General features: G+C 39.5%; 1 protein-coding gene across 4 annotated transcripts in view; it reads right to left on the bottom strand.

Moving 5' to 3' along the window:
• The window catches only part of SOAT1 (sterol O-acyltransferase 1), a 63,152-nt gene extending 42,214 nt beyond the window's left edge, over positions 1–20,938 (bottom strand). Inside the window, exons 1-3 of one of the 4 annotated variants that reach the window (XM_007109041.3) lie at positions 20,726–20,917; positions 9,182–9,353; positions 8,706–8,834 (exon numbers count right to left, since the gene is read on the bottom strand). In XM_007109041.3, the coding sequence (XP_007109103.1) occupies positions 8,706–8,826 (121 nt within the window). In that variant the 5' untranslated portion in view covers positions 8,827–8,834; positions 9,182–9,353; positions 20,726–20,917. Of the gene's footprint in view, positions 1–7,284; positions 7,357–8,705; positions 8,835–9,181; positions 9,354–20,725 lie in introns of those variants that run through there. The other 3 variants (XM_024133736.2, XM_007109042.3, XM_007109043.3) reach the window with 3 other exon arrangements.
• Between the last annotated feature and the right edge of the window lie 31 nt (positions 20,939–20,969).

Here is a 20,969-nt window from a genome sequence, read left to right as displayed (position 1 = left end):
TGATACAAATGAACTTATTTACAAAACAGAAACAGACTCACAGACATAGAGAACAAACTTCTGGTTACCAAAGGGGAAAGGGGGTTAGGGAGGGATAAATCAGGAGTTTGGGATTAGCAGATACAAACAATTATATATAAAATAGATAAGGAATTCCCTGGAGGTCCAGTGGTTAGGACTCGGGGATTTCACTGGTGTAGGCCCAGGTTCGATCACTGGTTGGGGAACTAAGATCCTGCAAGCTGTGCAGTGCGGCCAAGAATTTAAAAAAAAAAAAAAAAAAAAAAAAAAGATAAACAAGGTCCTACTATATACCAAAGGAAACTATATTCAATATCCTGTAATAAATCATAATAGAAAAGAATATGAAAAAAATATATATATATAACTGAACCACTTTGCTGTACACCAGAAACACAACATTGTAAATCAACTGTACTTCAATAAAAGATTTTAAAATTAATTAATTAATTAAATTTTAAAAATCAAGTCCTACTTATAGTGACTAAATTCCTAAAGATGACTAAGGAGTACTAGGCAGTGATGAATCACCATTTTTCAAGTTTCACTTCTTTTAATTAGCATTTTCTTTGTCTCCTTGAGGTAAGTACAGAATTAGCTAATGCGTAGGCACTGACTAGCAGGTTTTTACTGCCTAGAGAAGTTCAAACTCATTTTAAAATCCTGATTATTTTCTAAAAAACTCTCATTGACCATGCCTTAGAAGATCTTCATCCCAGCTTCACCTTGCTCTCCATAGAGATATAAGTAATCCAAAAGAGTCATGTGAAAGCCATCTTTATGTCTAAGGATGGTTGGGTTTAGGAGTAGTCCTTGAAAGAATCAATCATTTATCAATCTTAGAAGCAAAAGGGGAGATAAAAAAAAAAGTATAATCCATCTATAGGGACTTCCCTAGGGGTGCAGTGGTTAAGAATCTGCCTGCCGATGCAGGGGACACAGGTTCGATCCCTGGTCCAGGAAGACCCCACGTGCCATGAAGCAACAAAGCCCGTGCACCACAACTGCTGAAGCCCGCGCGCCTAGAGCTCACGCTCTGCAACAAGAGAAGCTACTGCGATGAGAAGCCTGTGCACAGCAACGAGGAGTAGCCCCCGCTCGCCGCAACTAGAGGAAGCCCGTGCACAGCAACGAAGACCCGACACAGCCAAAAATAAATTTTTTTTAAAAAGGTATAATACATCTAAGTCCTCTATTGCTCCATCGACCTCAAAAACCTTTCAGAATTGTCTACTAATCACATGTCTACACTGCTACAGAGAAAGGAATCTGAACTAGAAATGAGGGTCAGTATATAAATATCATACAGAAAAGGAGATTTAATAGATAATGTTGAAACAACTGGCTGGCCATTTTGAAAAACTGTCAAATTAGATCCCTAGCTCACTTATTATTCAAAATAAATTTCAGATGGATCAAATATTTGAATCTTAAAAAACCCAGGGCTTCCCTGGTGGCGCAGTGGTTAAGAATCCACCTGCCAATGCAGGCGACATGGGTTCGATCCCTGGTCCAGGAAGATCTCACATGCCGCAAAGCAACTAAACCCGTGCGCTACAACTACTGAGCCTGAGCTCTAGAGCCCATGTGCCACAACTACTCAAGCCCGTGCGCCACAACTACTCAAGCCCGCGTGCCTAGAGCACATGCTCTGCAACAAGAGAAACCACCCCAACAAGAAGCTTGTGCACCACAACGAAGAGTAGCCCCCGTTCGCCTCAACTAGAGAAAGCCTGCGTGCAGGGACGAAGACCCAACACAGCCAAAAATAAATAAATAAAATACATAAATTAAAAAAAACACCATAAAAGTAAAAAAATTCATCCATCTTCCTTTTTCATAATCTTGGGATGATTTCTAAGCATGACAAGAAATCTAAAAGCAATAAAAGAATTATGTGATTACATTAAAAACTAAACATGTTAAGGCACACTATAAGCAAAGTCAAAAGAAAAACAGCTAGTTAAAAAATATTCACAGTATATGACAGTCAAAGGGCGTAATTTCCTTACTATAGAAAGAGCTCTTCACAAAAATAAAAGAAAAATACTAACTATCTGATAGGAAACAAAAATGGGCAAAGGAAATGGATGGGGCTTTTGAAGAAAAAATATAGTAAATATATGGAAAAAGTTCTCTGCCTCACTTATAATTTATAAGAACAAATTTATGCTATATACTACACTGTTTTTCACCCGTGAAATCAGCAAGTTTAAAAAAAGATTGGTAAGACATACTGACAAGAGTATAAGGAAACAATATAGATGGGAGTATACACTGGTGTAACATTTTAAAAAAGAAATTTAGTATATCTACATTTTAAAAGCAAAAACTCTTTGATTCAGCAATTTCACTTTAAAGAATGTATCCTACAAGTACACTAGCACAAGTAAGCAATGATACCATTTCAAGGATGTTCTCTGCAGCACTGTTTAGAATATTGAAACCCTGGAAGCAACCCAAATGCCCATCCATAAGGGACAAGTTAAATTACCAAGCATTTGTGCAACAGAAATACTACACAGATATCTTTAAGAGAATTACACTTCATATACTGAATAAAAAGATGTCTAAGATTTACTAAGTTTAGAAAAAGCAAATTGCAGAAGAGATCCCAAATACGATACCACATGTAGGAAAAAAAAAAAAAGAACATGATTACTTACGGGAAGATTACTTCTGAATTTTTTTCAGAGTATATATTACTTCAACTTTTAAAATTCATAAGCATATCTCAGCAATTTGTTTCTTAATGAGACCAAACTATCTTGTATTTCTTGAATGAGGACAATTAAAGAGGAAATAGCCCCAATCTGTTTATCACGAGGACAACAGATTGAAATCTTAAAGGTATATTATGGGTAATCTACAAAAGCAATAAATGGATGTACCAATCACAACTGGTCTATAATTTTTAAGCTATAAACAGATTTCTAGTCTGTAATCAAAATAATCCAGAACTGGACTTCCCTGGTGGCGCAGTGGTTAAGAATCCGCCTGCCCATGCAAGGGACACATTTCGAGCCCTGGTCTGGGAAGATCCCACATGCCATGGAGCAACTAAGCCCGCGTGCCACAACTACTGAGCCTGCGCTCTAGAGCCCGTGAGGCACAACTACTGAAGCCCGCGCACCTAGATCCCATGCCCCGCGACAAGAGAAGCCACTGCAATGAGAAGTATGTGCACTGCAAGGAAGAGTAGCTCCCGCTCGCCACAACTAGAGAAAGCCCGCGTGCAGCGACAAAGACCCAACACAGCCAAAAATAAAATAAATAAAATAAAATAAATTAATTAAAAAAATTTTTTTTAAGTTATCAAAGAAAATTATCAGCTAGTAACTCTCATTTCTTTTAACTAATCTTCCTAAAATGAACCAAGATATCCAAACTCATTCTTTTGACCTTAAAAACTACAAAAGGTACTAATTAATATTCAGTAACTTTACTGCTGCTTTTAATTATGTCTCATTATACAAAACCTTTTTCAAGCAAAGTGGAATCTGTCATCTCTCAAAATGCCATAGAGTTTATTCAAAAGGTCACATCATCCATGACTGAAGAAAGGTTGAAGAAACAGGCACTCTCATATGGCTACTGGGAGTGCAATATTTCCAGAGGGCAATTTGGCAATACCCACCCAAAAAATCTTATGACCTAAAAACAATTTCTAGGAATGCAGCCAAAGAAAAATCATAAACACTTGAACGTTTGCTTATCTGCACTTTCTAAAACAAACATGTTTTGCTTTTATTCTAAGGAAAAAAAAATGTGTTCTCAACCTACTCAGTTGATCAAAGCTCTATGTAGACTGCCCAGTTTTATGATTAGATGCATAAATTGGATGAAGGGGCTAAATTACAGAATAACAATGATATTAACTTTTTTCATATATTTTTGCCAAGGGACTCTCAATCTTTACAAAAGGCAGGTTGTTCTCTCTGTTCAAATACTTATGTACATATCTCAAAGAACACTGAAATTGAATAGAATTAGAAGTATATTAACCAAGTTAATATTTGTTAAACAATTAAAACAGTGCCTGGCACATGATAAACTGTTAGTGGTCATTATCATATTTACTCATTAATTAGCTATCAAATGAACAATGCAGCAAAATAAACAGTAGTCAAGAATAGGCATTACCTGTAAATTAAGAGAAAGGTAGAGAATGTCCCCAATCTGATAAAGGGCACCTACAAAAATCCACAGCTAACATAATTAACAGAAAAACTGCAAGTTTTCTCCCTAAGATCAGACACAACACAAGAATGCCCAAAGTCCACTCTTGCCAATTCTGTTCAACATTTTATTGGAAATTCTAGCAAGGGCAATTAGGCAAGAAAATGAAATAAAAGGCATGGTGATTGAAAATGAAGAAATAAAACGAATTCTTATGTGCAGATGGCATGATCTTGTATATAGAAAATACTACAAAACACACACACACAAAACTCTTAGAGCTAATAAATGAGCTCAGCAAGGTTGCAGGATACAATATCAATATACAAAAACCAGCTGCATTTCTACACATTAGCAGCAAATGATTGGAAAATGAAATTAAGAAAATTCCACTTACAACAGCAGCAAAAGGAACAAAATCTTTAGAAATGAATTTAACAAAAAAAGTGTAAAACTTATCAACTTAAAACTATAAAACATTGTTGAAAGAAATCAAAGAAGACCTAAATACAGGCATACCTCGTTTTTTTGCACTTTGAAGATATTGCAGGATTTTTTGTTTTTTGTTTTTACAAATTGAAGGTTTGTAGCAACCGTGCACTGAGCAAAGCTATCGACACCATTTTTCAAACAGCATCTGCTCACTTCATGTCTCTGTCATATTTTGGTAATTCTCACAGTATTTCAAACTTTTCATTATTATATTTGTTATGGTGATCTGTGATCAGTGATCTCTGATGTTACTACTGCAAAAAGATTACAACTTGAGGAAGACTCAGATCATGGTCAGCATTCTTTTAACAATAAAGTACTTTTTTTTTTTTTTTTTTTTGCGGTACGCGGGCCTCTCACTGTTGTGGCCTCTCCCCGTTGCGGAGCACAGGCTCCCGACGCGCAGGCTCAGCGGCCATGGCTCACGGGCCCAGCCGCTCCGCGGCATGTGGGATCTTCCCGGACCGGGGCACGAACCTGCGTCCCCTGCATCGGCAGGAGGACTCTCAACCACTGCGCCAGCAGGGAAGCCCAATAAAGTATTTTTTAATTAAGGTATGTACACTGTCTTTTTTTTAGACATAATGCACGCTTAATAGTTTACAGTATAGCATAAACATAACTTTTATATGCACTGGGAAACCAAAAAATTCATGTGGACTCACTTTATCATGATACTCATTTTATTGCGGTGGTCTCGAACCGAACCCGCAATATCTCCGAGGTATGTCTGTAAATAGACATCCCATGTTCACGGGTTGAAAGACTTAATATTGTTAAGATAGTGTATTAGTTTCTTACACCTGCTGTAACAAATTACCACAAACTTGGTGGATTAAAACAACTCAAATTCTCTCTCAGTTCTGGAGGCCAAGCTGAAATCAAGGCGTCACAGCAGGGCCCCACGCCCTTTGGAGGCTCTAGAATCCAGTCCTGGCTCTGCAGCTTCCGGTAGCTAGCAGCATTCCTTGGCTTTTGGCCATTGCACTCCAATCTTCAAAGCCAGCATCTACAAATCTCTCTCTGCTCCATCTTCAAATCACCTTCTCCTCTGTGTGTCATCAAATGTCCCGCTGCCTCCCACTTATAATATACAGGACTGCATTCAGGGCCCAGGTGGATATTCAAGATAATCTCATCTCAAGATTCCCAACTTAATTATATCAAAGACTCCTCTGCCCCCTTTTCCTGCCATATAAAGCAGCATTCACAGGTTCCAGGTTTTAGGACCTTTTGGGGGAGGGAGCATTTTCCAGCCTACCACATATGGCAATACTCCTGAAACTGATGTGGATATCCACATGCCCAAGAAAGAAGTTGAACCCTTAACTTATACAATATAAAAAATAACTCGAAATGGATTATTGACCTAAATGTACGACCCAAAACTCTAAAACTAGAAGAAAACATAGGACAAAACCTTCATGACACTGGGCTTAGCAAAGATTCCTGGATATGATACCAGAAGCACAGGCAATAAACACAAAAATAGACAAATGGAATGATATCAAACTTAAAAACTTCTGTGCAAAGAACACAGTCAACAAAGTGAAAAAGCAACCTATGGAACGGCAGAAAATATGTGCAAATCATATCTGATGAAGGGTTAATATCCAGAATATTATAATATTATAAAATTCCTACAACTCAACAACAAAAAAGCATATAACCCAACAAAACAAAATGGCCAAAGGATATGAATAGATATTTCTCCAAGGAAGATATACAAATGGCCAACAGGTATGTGAAAAAGTGCTCAACACCACTAATCATTAGGGAAACGCAAATCAAAACCACAGTGAGGTATCACCCTACACCCATTAGGATGGCTACTATTAAAAAGACAAACCAACCACCAACAACAAAAACAGAAAATAACAAGCACTGGTGAGGATGTGGTTAAATTGGAACCCTTGTGTGCCACTGGTGAAACTGTAAAATGGTGCAGCTGCAATCAAAAACAGTATGTCAGTTCCTCAAAAAATTAAAAATAGAACTACCACAGAATCCAGCAATCCTACTTCTGGGTATAGATCCAGAAGAATGGAAAGCAGAGTCTTGAAGAGATATTTGAATACCTGTGTTCATAGCAGCAGCAGTAGTCATAGTAGCCAAGAGGTGAAAGCCAAGGTACTCAGAAGTACGTGGGCCTCCAGCACATAAACAGTAAACTGTGGGACTTCTTGGCCTCCATCTGAGCCAACTCCTCATAATAAATCTTTTTATATATCTAGATATATCCTATTGGTTCTGCTTCTCTGGAGAACTCTGACTAATACACATCCCAATTGAGAACTGCCACTCTAAGAGCTGTGTCTCAAACTTTAACCTGCATATGAATCCCCTGAGAACTTATTAAAATGAAATTTTTATTCAATTAAGTGTGAGGTGGGGCATTTCTAACAGGCCCCCAGGTGGTGCAGATGCCCGTGGGCCTGGCTGGTAGGCCACGAGATGACTGGCATGGCGTGGTGTCCTTTAAGCCCTCACTACTCAAAGGTCACATTTTACCCATCTGCTTACTCCCCCAAAGTGAAACAATGTTAAAGTAAGTGGAGAAACACATGCAATTTTCAGATCAGCGTTACTTACATTAAACCAAGGAGGAGGTCAGACTTCTTGTTTTAGGCTAAACAATTCAATTTTTATTATCTGCATTAAAACCTGGAATGATTAAAACTTAATGAACTGAGGCCATAAGGAGTACTGAAAACATGTAGAAATTAGAATAGTCTAAAAGCTTTTCTTTAAAAAATGGGACATAGTAAGAAATCATATCTGGTAACAGAAAGTTTCAATAAAAAGACAATGTGAATTAGCACCCAGTCCCTAAATCATGGATGGGGAAAGTTTCTACCCGATGTTGGCTTACCCTTTTGCACAAATTTCACATTTTATATCACACTAAAACTAGTCCATATGCCAATATAAATATTTCATAAATAGCTAATTAAGAGTCTAACAATCAATAAACTACATTATGCAAACTTAAGCAGCAACATTTATATTCCTGGATCCAGCTGCTGTATTTAATTTACAATTAAATTTAAGTAGGAAAAGCAAAAGCTTTTCTTTATGAAAGAAGTCTCAGGATGCCAAAGACAACCTGTCTCAGAAAGTTCCACACCTATTTGTTAACCAAACAAGCCTCAAATTTCAAATCCTCATTGAAATCAAACCTATACAAAAGTCACTGCAAAAATAAATAGCATGAGGCAATAGATGACATCAGTTGGAGTCGTGTTTACAGGTCTATCAATCTTAAGCACAAACCTTGACCTTAACAAGTACTGTGTCATAGTCTTCTTTGTATTCACGTTAAGCAAACTTGGACATGAGAACTAACAAAACTCCCACAAGATTTATAACCTAGTATTGAACTAACTAGGTTAGGTACCCTGCTAATTACTCTCATTATGCTCATTACACCTATTAAAAAAGTAATTAGTAGCACTTATTTATAATAATCTAATTATGCTAATGGCAGGAGAGGGGTTCTCATTCACTTAACTTGGAGCTCCATGAGGGCAAACACATCTGTACTGATCACTGCTGTAGCCCCAACACCTAGCAGGACACCAATAATTTTTGACAGGTTAGGTAGTTGAAGGAATGAATAAATGAATGAATGATGTCTAAAACATAGTAGATACCCCAAAAATGTTCAATGAATTAATTTAAAAGGGCTTACTTTCTAGTTTTTTCGTTACCAGATATATAAAACTAAAGCATACATTGCAAACTCCACTTACATCAATAAAGCTCACCTCTATGAGAGGTGCAGCAATTTACACACCAGTGTCACTAGCAGTATCTAAAGCAGCTGTGACTGGCAACTAAACCAAATTGTTCCTTTCTAATCTCTTAATCAATTTATTTTTCTCCCCTGCACTTTACAGTGCCTACCAGCATATCCATTTATAAGAGAGCTAAAAAGATGGCAATCCTTGTTCTAGAACACTGAATTTGTTGCCTATTTCATTAATTCACCTCAGAAACAGTAAAAGCCTCACCGTTACTAGGTGTCTCTTGGGACTCCTCTGTACAGTCTCTCTGGCCTTCTTCCTTTCCCTCAGCATGTTTACTGGACTTTGACAGCCGTTTTCTTACAGACATCTTCTCTTCGCCCACCATCGTGTCGTCTAGGAAAGAAGACATGAAAAGCTTTAACTATCTGGCTTAGGCAAATTTCACAATATCACCGTATTTTTAGGGGAGGCAACAAATGACGTATTCTCTTCCTTTTGTTTTACTTTAATCACATTTAAGCATTTTCCGAGTACAAGATACTATAACAAATACGAAGAAATTGGTCTTTATAAAGTAATTGGCTGGTTTCAAAACACAGCCCCCATTCTTAAAGAAAATTTAGTTGAACAAACAAGGCATAAGTACATGAAAAATTAAGAATTAAATAAAAGTTAAGTACAAAGATGCCACAAGGTAGAGCACAATCAATAGTCAAGTCAATGGTAAAAACAATACATACCTGAAGTGCAGAGAGAGAAGAGATCATTAAGAGGTGCAAAGGTTTCACAGAACAGAAGGTATGTGACCTGAGTCTTGAAGGACGAGAATGGAGCACTTCATGGGTGAGAAAGGATGAAAACAAGGTCCTTGTAAGCCCTGTTCAGGGGACCATGACTGATCACACTACTTCACTAGAGGACAAGAAACAAGCTTTTGTTGAGTAATTACTAACTACCAGGACTCTGCTAGGTGCTTTAAGTTTTCTCATCTAATCTTCAAAACTGTGCAAAAAACCTGGTATTACTCCTTGTTCATATATGAGAAAAAATAAGGCTCCAGGTAGTTACTGCCAATGCCTTCCACCCACACACCAGGAACATACCAATGGCTGAACAAGCTGAGTTTATCAGGAATGCACATCATGGGAAACTGTGGGGCATCTTGGTAAGAGAATATTAGAAAGGACTTATTTAGGATTTGGATTTGACTAAGTGATTTTGGGGGAGAGCCCAAAGAAGTGGGGGTTCACTCTGGCTTGACTGCTGGCAGAAAGCGAGGACAATGTGATGATTGGGTATACCAACAAATCTCTGTGGGGAGGCAGACTAGAGGGAGGCTAAAGCTGTAATTGGTAAAGCATCAACAATCATTCCCAGTAGCCTGGAGAGGGGAATGTTGGATATTTTGTGACTTGGGCAACATTCATGTCTTTACCTGTGCTAAGACATGATTTTAACATGGTCTTATTCTTGTCTTCACCCATCATATTCAAAGAATGGCTTTGTGTGATGCTGATGTTCAGTGAAACCGTTTGTGTTCAACAGAATACCCAGAAGACCTAGCTCTTAAGTTCCAGGCTAGGTCACAGCAACACCAAGGCCTAGCTGACTGCACCAGGGCAGCTCCAGGACACCAAGGGCTGTTTGCTTCTTCTCATTACAGTAACTTGCCCAAGTCCACAAAGCTAATGGCAGGGTCAGATTTGAACCTGGGTCAGATCCAGACCACAAACACCACCCACTATTTGGATTTTTTTTTTTTTTTAAGTTGGTAACAGAAAAGTGGTGAGGGAAAAAGACTCTGAAAAAAAGAACTGGGGTCAAACTGTAAAGGCCTAACAAATTAGGACTTTTTTCAGTTAGGCAGTAGTGAGACATTTTAAGCACTGAAAAATATGATCAAAATCAAATTTTAGGCAGATCAATATCAGGACAGTACAAGGTTTACTCCAAAGCAGTGTCTTACTATGTAGAAGTTTTCAGCAGTCTGAAGCAAAACATAATGAAGTATTCACTACATTATTTTTAAAATTCTAAGATTATGGTCTTTTTAAATGGTTATGTTTAAATGTCCTTTTCGTATGAAATGGAGTACACGGTGAGCTTGATTGTTTTCTTAAATATCACTGCTTGGCAAAGTAAAAATCTGACAAATCTAGATCAGTTTCCTTCTATTTTTTTCCAAAATCAAATGAAACAGAATTATGGAATAGTAAATGAATATATCAAGTAGAAATTTTAGGAGACCAATAAGATCCAATTAAAAAGAGGAACCTAGGAAAGAGGTCAGGGCAACTGGTAAATTTTAAAATCATTTGTGTAACAGTGACAGAGGAAGCCAGAAGAACATCTAATTCTCCAACAGAAAAGATTAGAGAAGTGAGAACTGACAACTAAACTCTGAGGGATGCCCTCAAGTAAGACAACAAGAGGTAGAAAAGAAATCAGGGGCAAAAACAGAAAAAGAAAAGATGCAAAAAGAACCAAGATGTTTCAAAAAGGAATTATACAGGAATTAATAGTGTGGAATTAAAAATAGGGACTCTACTTTTGAGTGCTTATGTGTTTTACGTGTATGATTATTTTAATCTCTATATAATCTTTAAAGTAGGTACTACTATTTTATTCCCCCAATATTGTCTTTGGTCACCATGTCTTCCCATACACTCTTTCCTGTCTCTAGAAAGGTGTGTCTCCTCTGCCCTTTCTAGCTAATCTTACCATTCAAAGTGTCCCAGCAGCAGCAGTAACAACAACAGTTTTGACTTAATGAGCAGCTGTTTTGTCCCTACCAGGTACGGTGCTGCTAAATCCTTTAAATTTTCTTATTCAACCTTTACAATTTGAGAGGTAGGCATTAGCTCATTTTACAAGTGAGAACAATACAGGTTAGGGAGGCGATTTAATTTGCTCCAAATCATATAATTCTCCAACTACAGAACAGGGATTCAAAACCAGAACTACTGGATTCCACAGCCTGCACTGTCATCACCAGATGGCCTTGACTCACCTCCTCTGATAAAGTTTTTTTGACCACCATCTCTTACCTCACCCTCCTCTGTGGTCCAACTGCACCCTGTACATCCTGTCACACTAGGATACTCAGTGAGCAATACTATCTGCCTCTTACACTCAGCATAAGCTTCTTAAAGACAGGGACTAAATGCTATCTTCTCTTTGAATTCCCAAAATCTAGTGGGGCGTATCTGGACTATGATAGGTATATATTAGTACAGAAAGTGATGTACCAGTTAATACCACAACCAATTATTCAGAGTAATAAGTTCTCTAAACTCAGAGAATCAAGAGGAAAATATATGCTGGGAGAATGCTAATGAGCATCACCTTCACTGTTAACAGCTTTATACCTTCTACTCAACAATAAGACCTACAACAATCGTTCGTTCTTAATTGGGGGTGCGGGGGCCCCCTAGACTAAGAGTATGCAAAAGCTACTTTGAATATTTCAGTAACTGAAATAAACAATTATACATTTATCACATAAGGCAAGTAATACAGGCTAACTAAAGCAAGGTTATTTTGCTTTTGGCTGAGACTGTATCAACTCAGTGAGAAATCAGTTCTCTCTTGCTAATTAAAAGGTGAAAAAAAGAGGTTAAAAAAAATTTAAACCAAGTTTGACAAACAAATGCTGTTAAACAGGCAAAAAGGAAAAAAAAAAAAATCTAAGCCTGGGTACCCTGTAGAATAATGAAAAAATTAAAAGGAGTCCTTAGTGATGAAATTGGGAACCATCAACCTAGTTTACAGAATAAAACCTGACTTCAAAAGCTAAAGCACAGGTACTGAGTTTGCACAGTTTGCCATAGATCCATCGACATTTTAGAAGTGAGCCAAAGAAGAAAACACTAACTCTTCATAAAAAGCTTTATGTCATAGTCTATGCTATTTGGCCTCAATTTCCTCCATTAGCAGGAAGAGAGAACCATAACACAGCGGGGAAAGCACAAGATTTGGTATCACAACACCAAGAGGTAAGTTAACATCTCTGCTCCATCATATTGCATCCTCAGGTAAATCCTCAAACCTCTCAATCTGTTTCTTCATCTAGAAAGTTTAAAATACTACTGCACACACACACACAAAGATAATACACACTAGAGTGCCAATATTCTATTAACAACCTAGCTTAAAAAATTAAGTGAATCTGATGCCTACATATCTATGCCCTGTACGCTAAATGACACAAAGTCACATCATCCCTCAAATTCTACTTGTGTTTGCTCTTAATATGTGCTAGATGAGGGTAAATCAAGTTCCATAATTATACACTTTCTCAAATGCAGCTCAAACACCATGTGGCTTCCAAGAAAGCATTAACAAATTTTGTTATTGTCACACATACAGATGTTAGGAAGGGTAACTATTACTTATGTCTCGCCTCAATTTTAACCAAATCCTCATACCATGTAAATCATAAGATTATGAGATGATGTCTGAACTGAGCTCCTCCTGCCATGTATGTCAGTAACAGTACATGGCTGTTGCGGCAGAAAATGGAGGGAAAATACAGTAATGCTCGGTTCAACTGTTCCTTCTCTACACAGACAGATCACTTTGGCCTCTGTGTGGAGAGCAGACCACAAGGAGGGCAAGAGCGTAAGAAAGGGACACCCTGGCAATCATCCTCCTAGTCGACTCCTGCAATCACCCAGGTGAGAAGAAGGAGAGCTGAACTTTCTGACCACTCATTCAGGACAGTGAATCTACCCCCTTACCAATCTAGACACTAGCTAGCCAGACTACTTTAGCTGTTGCAAAGTCAAAAATTCAAACTGTAATTAATTCTAAGTGGTTTCTAGGTGCTGACATGGATCACTGCCCTTATATGTGAGGTGTACCATAGTTTTTTCTTGCCTCCTATTAACACAGGACAGGAGGGGAAGCTATCCTCCTCGCTTCCTCTTACTTCCAGGTCACCGTTCCTCGTTCCCTTCCTTAAATACCTCAGCCAGATTATTACACCTGATACTTCTCTTTGTTGTGTGTTCTGTCTTCCTGATCACTCCCCTTCTTTACTGAGGATGTGAACACCTCACTCACTCCCCCTTTCTCCCTTCCACCAATTCTTCCACACTTCTTTCACTTCAACATTTATGTACTAGATCCAAGCTCCTGGCCTCCAAGCTCCTTGACTTCTTCCTTTCTCCAAAAAGCTGTTCTTATGTCCCAGTCACATCTTCCCCTAGAACTTACTGTTACCAACAACTGCACCATGTCCATAATTTTAATTTCTAGCGTCTAACCCTCTGATCACCACCAGTTCACTTACTGTGATACCCTCGTCCAGACCTCCCTGAGCTCCAGACTCCTACCCAAAGGCCCACCGGACACCTTTATGTAGGTAGATGTCTTACGGGCATCTCAAACTTTGACATGACCAAAATTGAACTACTGATGTTCCCTCCAATTCCATTTTTCTGTCTTTCCTAATTCAGTTAATGGAACTAGCAGTCAGTCTTTGCCCAGATTAAAAACAAAAAACCCGAAGTTATCCTTGATTCTTTACTTTCCCTTAATCAATCCAACAGCAAGTCCATTTTACTCTGCCTTCAAAATATATATCCCATTCTAAACTTTTCACCACATCCATCACCTTCACCGCAGTCTAAGCCACCGGCACCTCTCACTGTAGTAGCCTAACTGGTCTCTCCTCATCTTCTCCCTTCTGCTCACACAGGGCCCAGAGTACCCTTTTAAAAGGTAAATCTGAGCAGGTCATTCCCCTGGCTCAAAATCCTTCAGGCACTGAATTCTGTTCCAAGCCCTCACCATTGTCTAGTAACTCCTCCATGATCTGCCATTCACCTCCCGACCCACCACTTCCGACGACAATTCTCGTTGCTCATTCCCATTACTTTGGCCTTCTGCTGTTTCTTGGTCAAGCCAAGTTCACTCCCACTTAAAGGTGTCCGCTATTTCCTCTATCTGGATTATCTCCCCCAGACACCCTCCCTCAAGGATTTCCCCCTCACTTCATTCAAGTTCTCAAATGCCCCCTCCTCAGGGACTCCCCTATCTACCCCAACTAAAATAAACACTCTCACACCCTGTTAGTCTTATCCCTTACCCTTTTTTATTTTTCTTCAGTGCACTTATTTCCCAATACATTATAGTTTTAATTGTCTACCCCACAAGACTAATCCCCATGAAAAGCAGAATTCTGACTTGTTCACCTTTTTATCCAACTATCTAGAACTTTGCCTGGAACAGTCTGTACTTTATACATGAATGAATGAATGGTTATCAAGCATTTTCACACACAGTAAGGAAATAAAACTTTCCTTCACATGTTCATGAAACAATCATCAAGAAGATAATATGAGAGTTGGAACTCATGTTCATTTCTAACTTTACCTGTTAACACTAAAAGATAAATATAGACCCCAGTTTGGGGTTTAAGTTTTATGGATGTACATAAAAATGATTCGTTCTAGAGCTTAAGACTTTTCATCAGCATCTGCCATTCTGGACCCAATTATAAACTCAGGCTGTCCAACAGACTTTGAAAAACAGTTTGCTAACAAATGCCATGACTTTTACTTCCCTGGAAAATCTCTCAAACTTGAGAGATTCAAATAATTAGAACAAACATTATTAGAATTGCTGGTAAGTTCCTTTTAATGGGTACTTGCCACTGGCTACACTTTCTGATAAGACCTTTGTGTACATTACCTCCTTTAAACTTAACAATAACCCTGTGAGGTAGGTAATCCTGTCCCTAATTCACACAGAAAAGAGTAGTGACAACCAGAAGCATAATTATAGACAACTATAAAGAAAGAAAACTTTAAAAGTAGGAATCAACTTTAAAAAAGAGAAAGCAAGCATAGGTCTTTTCATGTAGGGTTAAAGGGCTTATATTTCTTATGAGTCCCCCAACACATTATTTTATCAAAGCAGACCTGCAGGGACTTCCCTGGTGGTCCAGTGGTTAAGAATCTGCCCCTCAATGCAGGAGACGTGGGTTCGATCCATGGCTGGGGAACTAAGATCCCACATGCTGCAGGGCAACTAAACCCACGCCGTCACAACTACAGAGCCCATGTGCTCTGGAGCCCATGGGCCACAACTAGAGAGAAGCCCGAGCACGGCAATGAAAGAGCCCCCGTGCTGCAACTAAGACCCGACGCAGCCAAAAAGAAAAAGAAAAAAGAAAAAAAAAAAAAGCAGACCTGCTGACCTTAGCTGAATTCATGCTGTTTTTTTTGTTTTTCGGTTTTTGGTCTTTTGGGCCGTGCCATGCGGCTTGCAGGATCTTAGTTCCCCTACCAGGGACTGAACCTGGGCCAAGCAGTGAAAACCTGGAATCCTAACCACTAGACTACCAGGGAACTCCCCTGAAGTTCATGCTTTAATGACCCTGGCACATCTTGTAAAAGGCTAAACATAGAAGGCAAGGACAAAAATTTTAATTTGCCTTGAAAAACAATTTTTTAAGTTTTGACACTTAAAAGGTACGTGTCAATTACCTGAAAATCCATGTATTTTAAGCACCTCTTTCTACAATGATGTTAGAAGTACTGTAAATAATACAGAGGTCTACCCCCTTAACTGTTCTCACACACGCACACACGGTGTCAAGAGAAGGCATAACCAACCACTTAGAGAACTTGAATAAGTCCTCATGGAGGTGACATTAGAGCCAGAGTTCAAAGAAGACATAGAAGTTTGCCAGGCATCAAAACAGAACCAGATGAAGAGCACTCTGAAAACATGAACATGTACAGACCTTGGTGACAGATCCATTATTTCAAACATTTTATTGAAGTCTACTGCCAGGCCCTGGGATACAAAGATGATTAAACAGTCTGAGCCCTCAAGGAATGAAAAACTAGTGAGAGAAAGATATAAAAACATAATTATAGGAGTATTACAGAACAGTAATTTAGATGTAGGTACATTATGAAGGGAATACAGGCCTGATGCCCAATAGAGTTTAGGGGCAATTAGGAAAGGTTTCCTGAAGTAGGTAAAATCTAGGTTAAATCTTAAAGGAAGAGAAGGAAAAGGCTGGAGCACAGGGTAAATGGAAGGGCAAGGACAAAAGGTCAAGGGCCCTTAGGGGCAATTCTAAGGAGTTTGGAACTTAACACACAAACAAGGAGTTGATAAAGGCTTTTAAACAGAGGGTGACTTGACATCTGTCTGACTCGATATTTGTCTTTTAGTAAGAACTCAGGCAGCAATGTGGAGGATGTGCTATTGGCAGTGCTGGGGCCCAAGGTGGGCTGCCCCAAAATATGCCTCAGTGGCATACTGACTATTTTGAAGAAACAGCGGTTGCAAGGGGGCAACTGTGACCCTCCTCTCTGTCTCCCTGAAAGCAGGAAATAAATCTCCCATGTAAAAGGTGCCCTTCCTGTATTGGGAGGTAGAAAGACATCCTTATCACCAGAGATGGGGAGTTCAGGGCCCAGAGGCCTGTATACGGAAACACCTGCCACTTCTTTGCTAATTTACTTCCCAAGCCCAAACTTTGCTTAAGTTCCTTACTAATTAAGCACCCAAACCTAAGCTTCTTTGTCCTGTCAATTCCTAATTTATTGTTGGTCTAAAACATATAAAAGCTGCCTACTTTGGCCACTTCTTAGGTCTTGTTTCTATGAGACCTCGATGCACATGAATCAAAGAATCTTTTTTCTCCTGTTAATCTACCTTGTGTCAAGAATTCAAGAGGGGTTAAATCAACTATACTTCAGTATAAAATAAAAATGTTTTTAAAAAGGTTAACTTTATGATATGTATATTTTATCAGAATAAAAAAGCAAATACTGGGGGGGGGGGAAAGAGAACTCAAGAGGGGTAAAGGGGGAAATTTTGCCCTCCTGGATCACAAGGAGAACAATGAGCTCTCACAAATGATAAAGGCCTAAAGTAAGGCTCAAATGACATGTATTTCTTAAATGGACAAATGATTTCATGAAGAAGAGATAAGAGAGATCGGATAAATTTACAAACATTAAGCTGAGGCATCTATGAGATATCCAGGTGCCTACATCCAGAAGGCAGTTGGAAATACAGATCCCAAGCGAGTTTCCTAACTAAGCCTATGGGTGTGCCATTAAGCTAAGTAACTACAGGAGAAGAGAAATGAGTAGATAAGTTCAATATGATACGCCTGTGAGTCAGCCAAGTGACAGCGGCCAATAGGCAAATGAATATACAAATCTGGACTAAAGAGAGAGATGTGGGATTCATCGGTATATAGGCAGCAGCTAAGGCCAAGCACAGGAAGGAAGTCTCAGGGAGAGACCATAAGTTAAGAAAAGAGATTACTTAGGAAATAACAAAGCTAACTTTTGCCTAGTACTTACTTTGGCTCATTTAATCCTCACAACAATCTATGTGGCAGATACTACTATCCCTTTTTTCTTTTGGCCATGCCACATGGCTTGAGGGATCTTAGTTCCCTGACCAGGGATTGAACCCAGGTCACAGCAGTGAAAGAGTCCTAACCACTGAACCGCCAGGGAATTCCCACTATTATCCCACTTTAGAAGTGGTTAACATTTTCCCAATATTACAAGGCAATTAAAGAACTGTAAAAAAGCAAGGCCTAGGAAAGATTAGAGGAGAACCAGGAGCAAGCAATGTTCCAAATCAAGTTAGAAGATACAAGAGGTAACCTACAGTCAATACCATGGAAAATTCAGGTAGGACCAAAAAAATACAGGAGGGAAAAAAAAAGAGAGCGTGGGGCACTGAATATTTCACAATTTGGGGACATTAATAGCTACAATTTAAGTGCATAGTTAGTTTCAAGGAGAAGGATAAAGAAACATATTGAATTGGGTTGCAAAATGAGTTGAGGAAGTGAAAATCATGATCATAAGACTAGTCTCACAAGAGGTCCAGCAATAAAGGAAATAGGCACTCATGTTTATCATGCCAGTAACATTTACAGTGCTGGGCGCCAGGGTCAGTGCATCACATACCTCACTTAAAATTTCCATTTTAAAAGATGCAAAAGATTCGGAAAAACTACTAAACTCAGTCACATGACAGTAAGTGGCAGTAGAAACATTTACACCCGAAGTGGCATAAAGCTGACTATTTTAAAAATACAACACACTGAACAATTATTTCTGAAGAATCCAACCAGTTCACTGGTTTTGGAATGTTCAGTGTGGTAGTATCTAACTTGCCTTAAGAAAGTGAAACAAAAAGAATTGGATTGAACCACTGAAATGAATCACGTTGGAAAGAAGTGTTCACTTGAGCCTGCCTGCAGTGTTCCTTATTAATAAAGCTTTCAAAAGCACCTTTAAATCTATTTAAAAAAGAAACATTGAACAGGAACGCCTACTCTAGGTGACGACTTTGCTACATCACTCCCAGGTTCAGTAGGGGTAAAGAGAAACACTTTACAGATACAATTCAAAACATAAACGTTCCCTTTCTTCTTTCCAAATAAAGGTTTGCCCTAGTACAACCCTATATTTACATATCAAAGAACTGGATAATCAATTAGCAAAACTAAAGAACACAAATTCTCATTTACATCTGTATGGTCACTATAATCATTTATCCTATGTGATAAATTCCAAAAATAAATTTTGTTAACTGGCCTTTGTTAAAAACTTTTCCCTTTTCCTTCCCAAAGTAAACAGGTAATCTCTAGTTAATATTTTTCATTCAAAAGTTCCCTCCTCGGGACTTTCCTGGTGGCGCAGTGGTTAAGAATCCGCCTGCCAATGCAGGGGACACAGGTTCGATCCCTGGTTCGGGAAGATCCCACATGCCGTGAAGCAACTATGCCCGTGTGCCACAACTACTGAGCCTGCGTGCCACAACTACTGAAGCCCGCGTGCCTAGAGCCCATGCTCCGCAACAAGAGAAGCCACCGCAATGAGAAGCCCGCGCACCGCAATGAAGAGTAGCCCCCACTCGACGCAACTAGGGAAAGCCCACGCACAGCAACAAAGACCCAATGCAGCCAAAAATAAAATAAATAAAAGCAATCATTAAAAAATAAAAATAAGTTTCCTCCTCTGTCCTCCAACTCATTCATTCTTTCATTGTCCCAGGTGCTGGGCCAGACTCTGAGAACTAAGACCTAAATAAGATGGACTAGCCCAGCCTTCATGAAATTTACATGCTAGTAGAAGAAACAAAGCATCTAAGTAACTAACGCAGCTCATTACAATTGATGATTAACTGCAGCTAAGAAAAATAGAGTGCTAGGAGGGTTTAAACCCCCACAGGATGGGTTTCCTGAAGAAGTGATATTTGGGCTGATATTAGAGGAAATGAGCGAATTAGAGGTGAAGGAAACCCCTAAAGACCAGGAGATAGTAAAGAGAAAGAGGCTTTCTTAGAAGAACAAAAATAAAACCGGTGTGGCTTGAGCCTAGAGAGCTCAAACTGAACTGGAGATAAGAGTGGCAGCAGTGTTTGGATCTTTATCCTAATAATGTGAAATCTTGAGAGTTCTCAGCACATGATGCAATGAGACACGTGCATTTTTAAAGGATTACTCTTGAATGCATCAGAGCTCCTTCCAAAATCCATCCTCATGCCTAAACACACAACTTCCCTAACATCAATACTGCCCAACTTAAAAGGGAAAAAAAGAAGAATGCTTCGAGTTGAATTCTACTCGAATTCAAGGGACTCCGGAAAAAAATTAGTTTAAACAGATAGCACCCACCTAAATATTAAGTGACCAGTAAACTTCATATATAAACATGGAAAAGAGAGCTTATAGTGGTTTCTCGCTTACAAATAACTTCTAAATATACATATCATTTAAACTGCATGGCTATTAACATTTACGAATGACAGAAACTTAATCACATCCTAATACTTCAAAATAAAATGAGTTGATTAAAGGTTTTGGTACCCAGATTTCGATGTCTTGAAGTATCACCTATCCCTTCACACTTTTTTCCCCTAAAATCAGTCAGAAGCTGACACCCTGAGTTCGTTTTTGGTTTCGCTTTTTAAGGAATAAAATGTATTCTAATTCATAACTTTCTTTACTACTGGCTTGAAAGATGTCACAGGATTTGGGGGGACACCAAACAAACCTCCAAGGTTTAAAAGGCTGCCAGCCATACCGGCGCCCGAAGGTAACTTTCCCGCCCGCCCCATCCCCCAAACTGCCCAGGACTCGCGGAGCCTCCCCCTCCCCTCAGCCCAGGACAAGGCCAGGCCCCCGGGCCGGAGTTGCAGCCGCCACTTCTCTCCCCTTCTTCGCCGGCAGAGGCGGGTGGACCCTGGCAGGAAGTGAGGAGGGGACTGGGGAGCATGGGCATTACCTGGGGCCGGAGCCTGGCAGCGGGGACCTCAGCAAGGAGGGCAAAGCTGAGAAGCCGTCACAGCGCGGCTGGCAGGAAGATCGGCTCCTGGCCGCTCGCTCCCCGGCTGCCCCAGGCCGCCAACGCCGCCAGCCCAACAGCAAACGAATGTAACGCGCCCGACTCCCCAGCCCCTCCGTCCCCAGCCTCACAGCCCTCTACGCAGCGTCATGCGCACGGCCAGCGCCGGCTGAGGCTTTCATTG

Source organism: Physeter macrocephalus, chromosome 4 (assembly GCF_002837175.3).
Source record: "Physeter macrocephalus isolate SW-GA chromosome 4, ASM283717v5, whole genome shotgun sequence".
Taxonomy (NCBI): domain Eukaryota; kingdom Metazoa; phylum Chordata; class Mammalia; order Artiodactyla; family Physeteridae; genus Physeter; species Physeter macrocephalus.
This window is presented reverse-complemented; position numbering and strand designations above follow the sequence as displayed.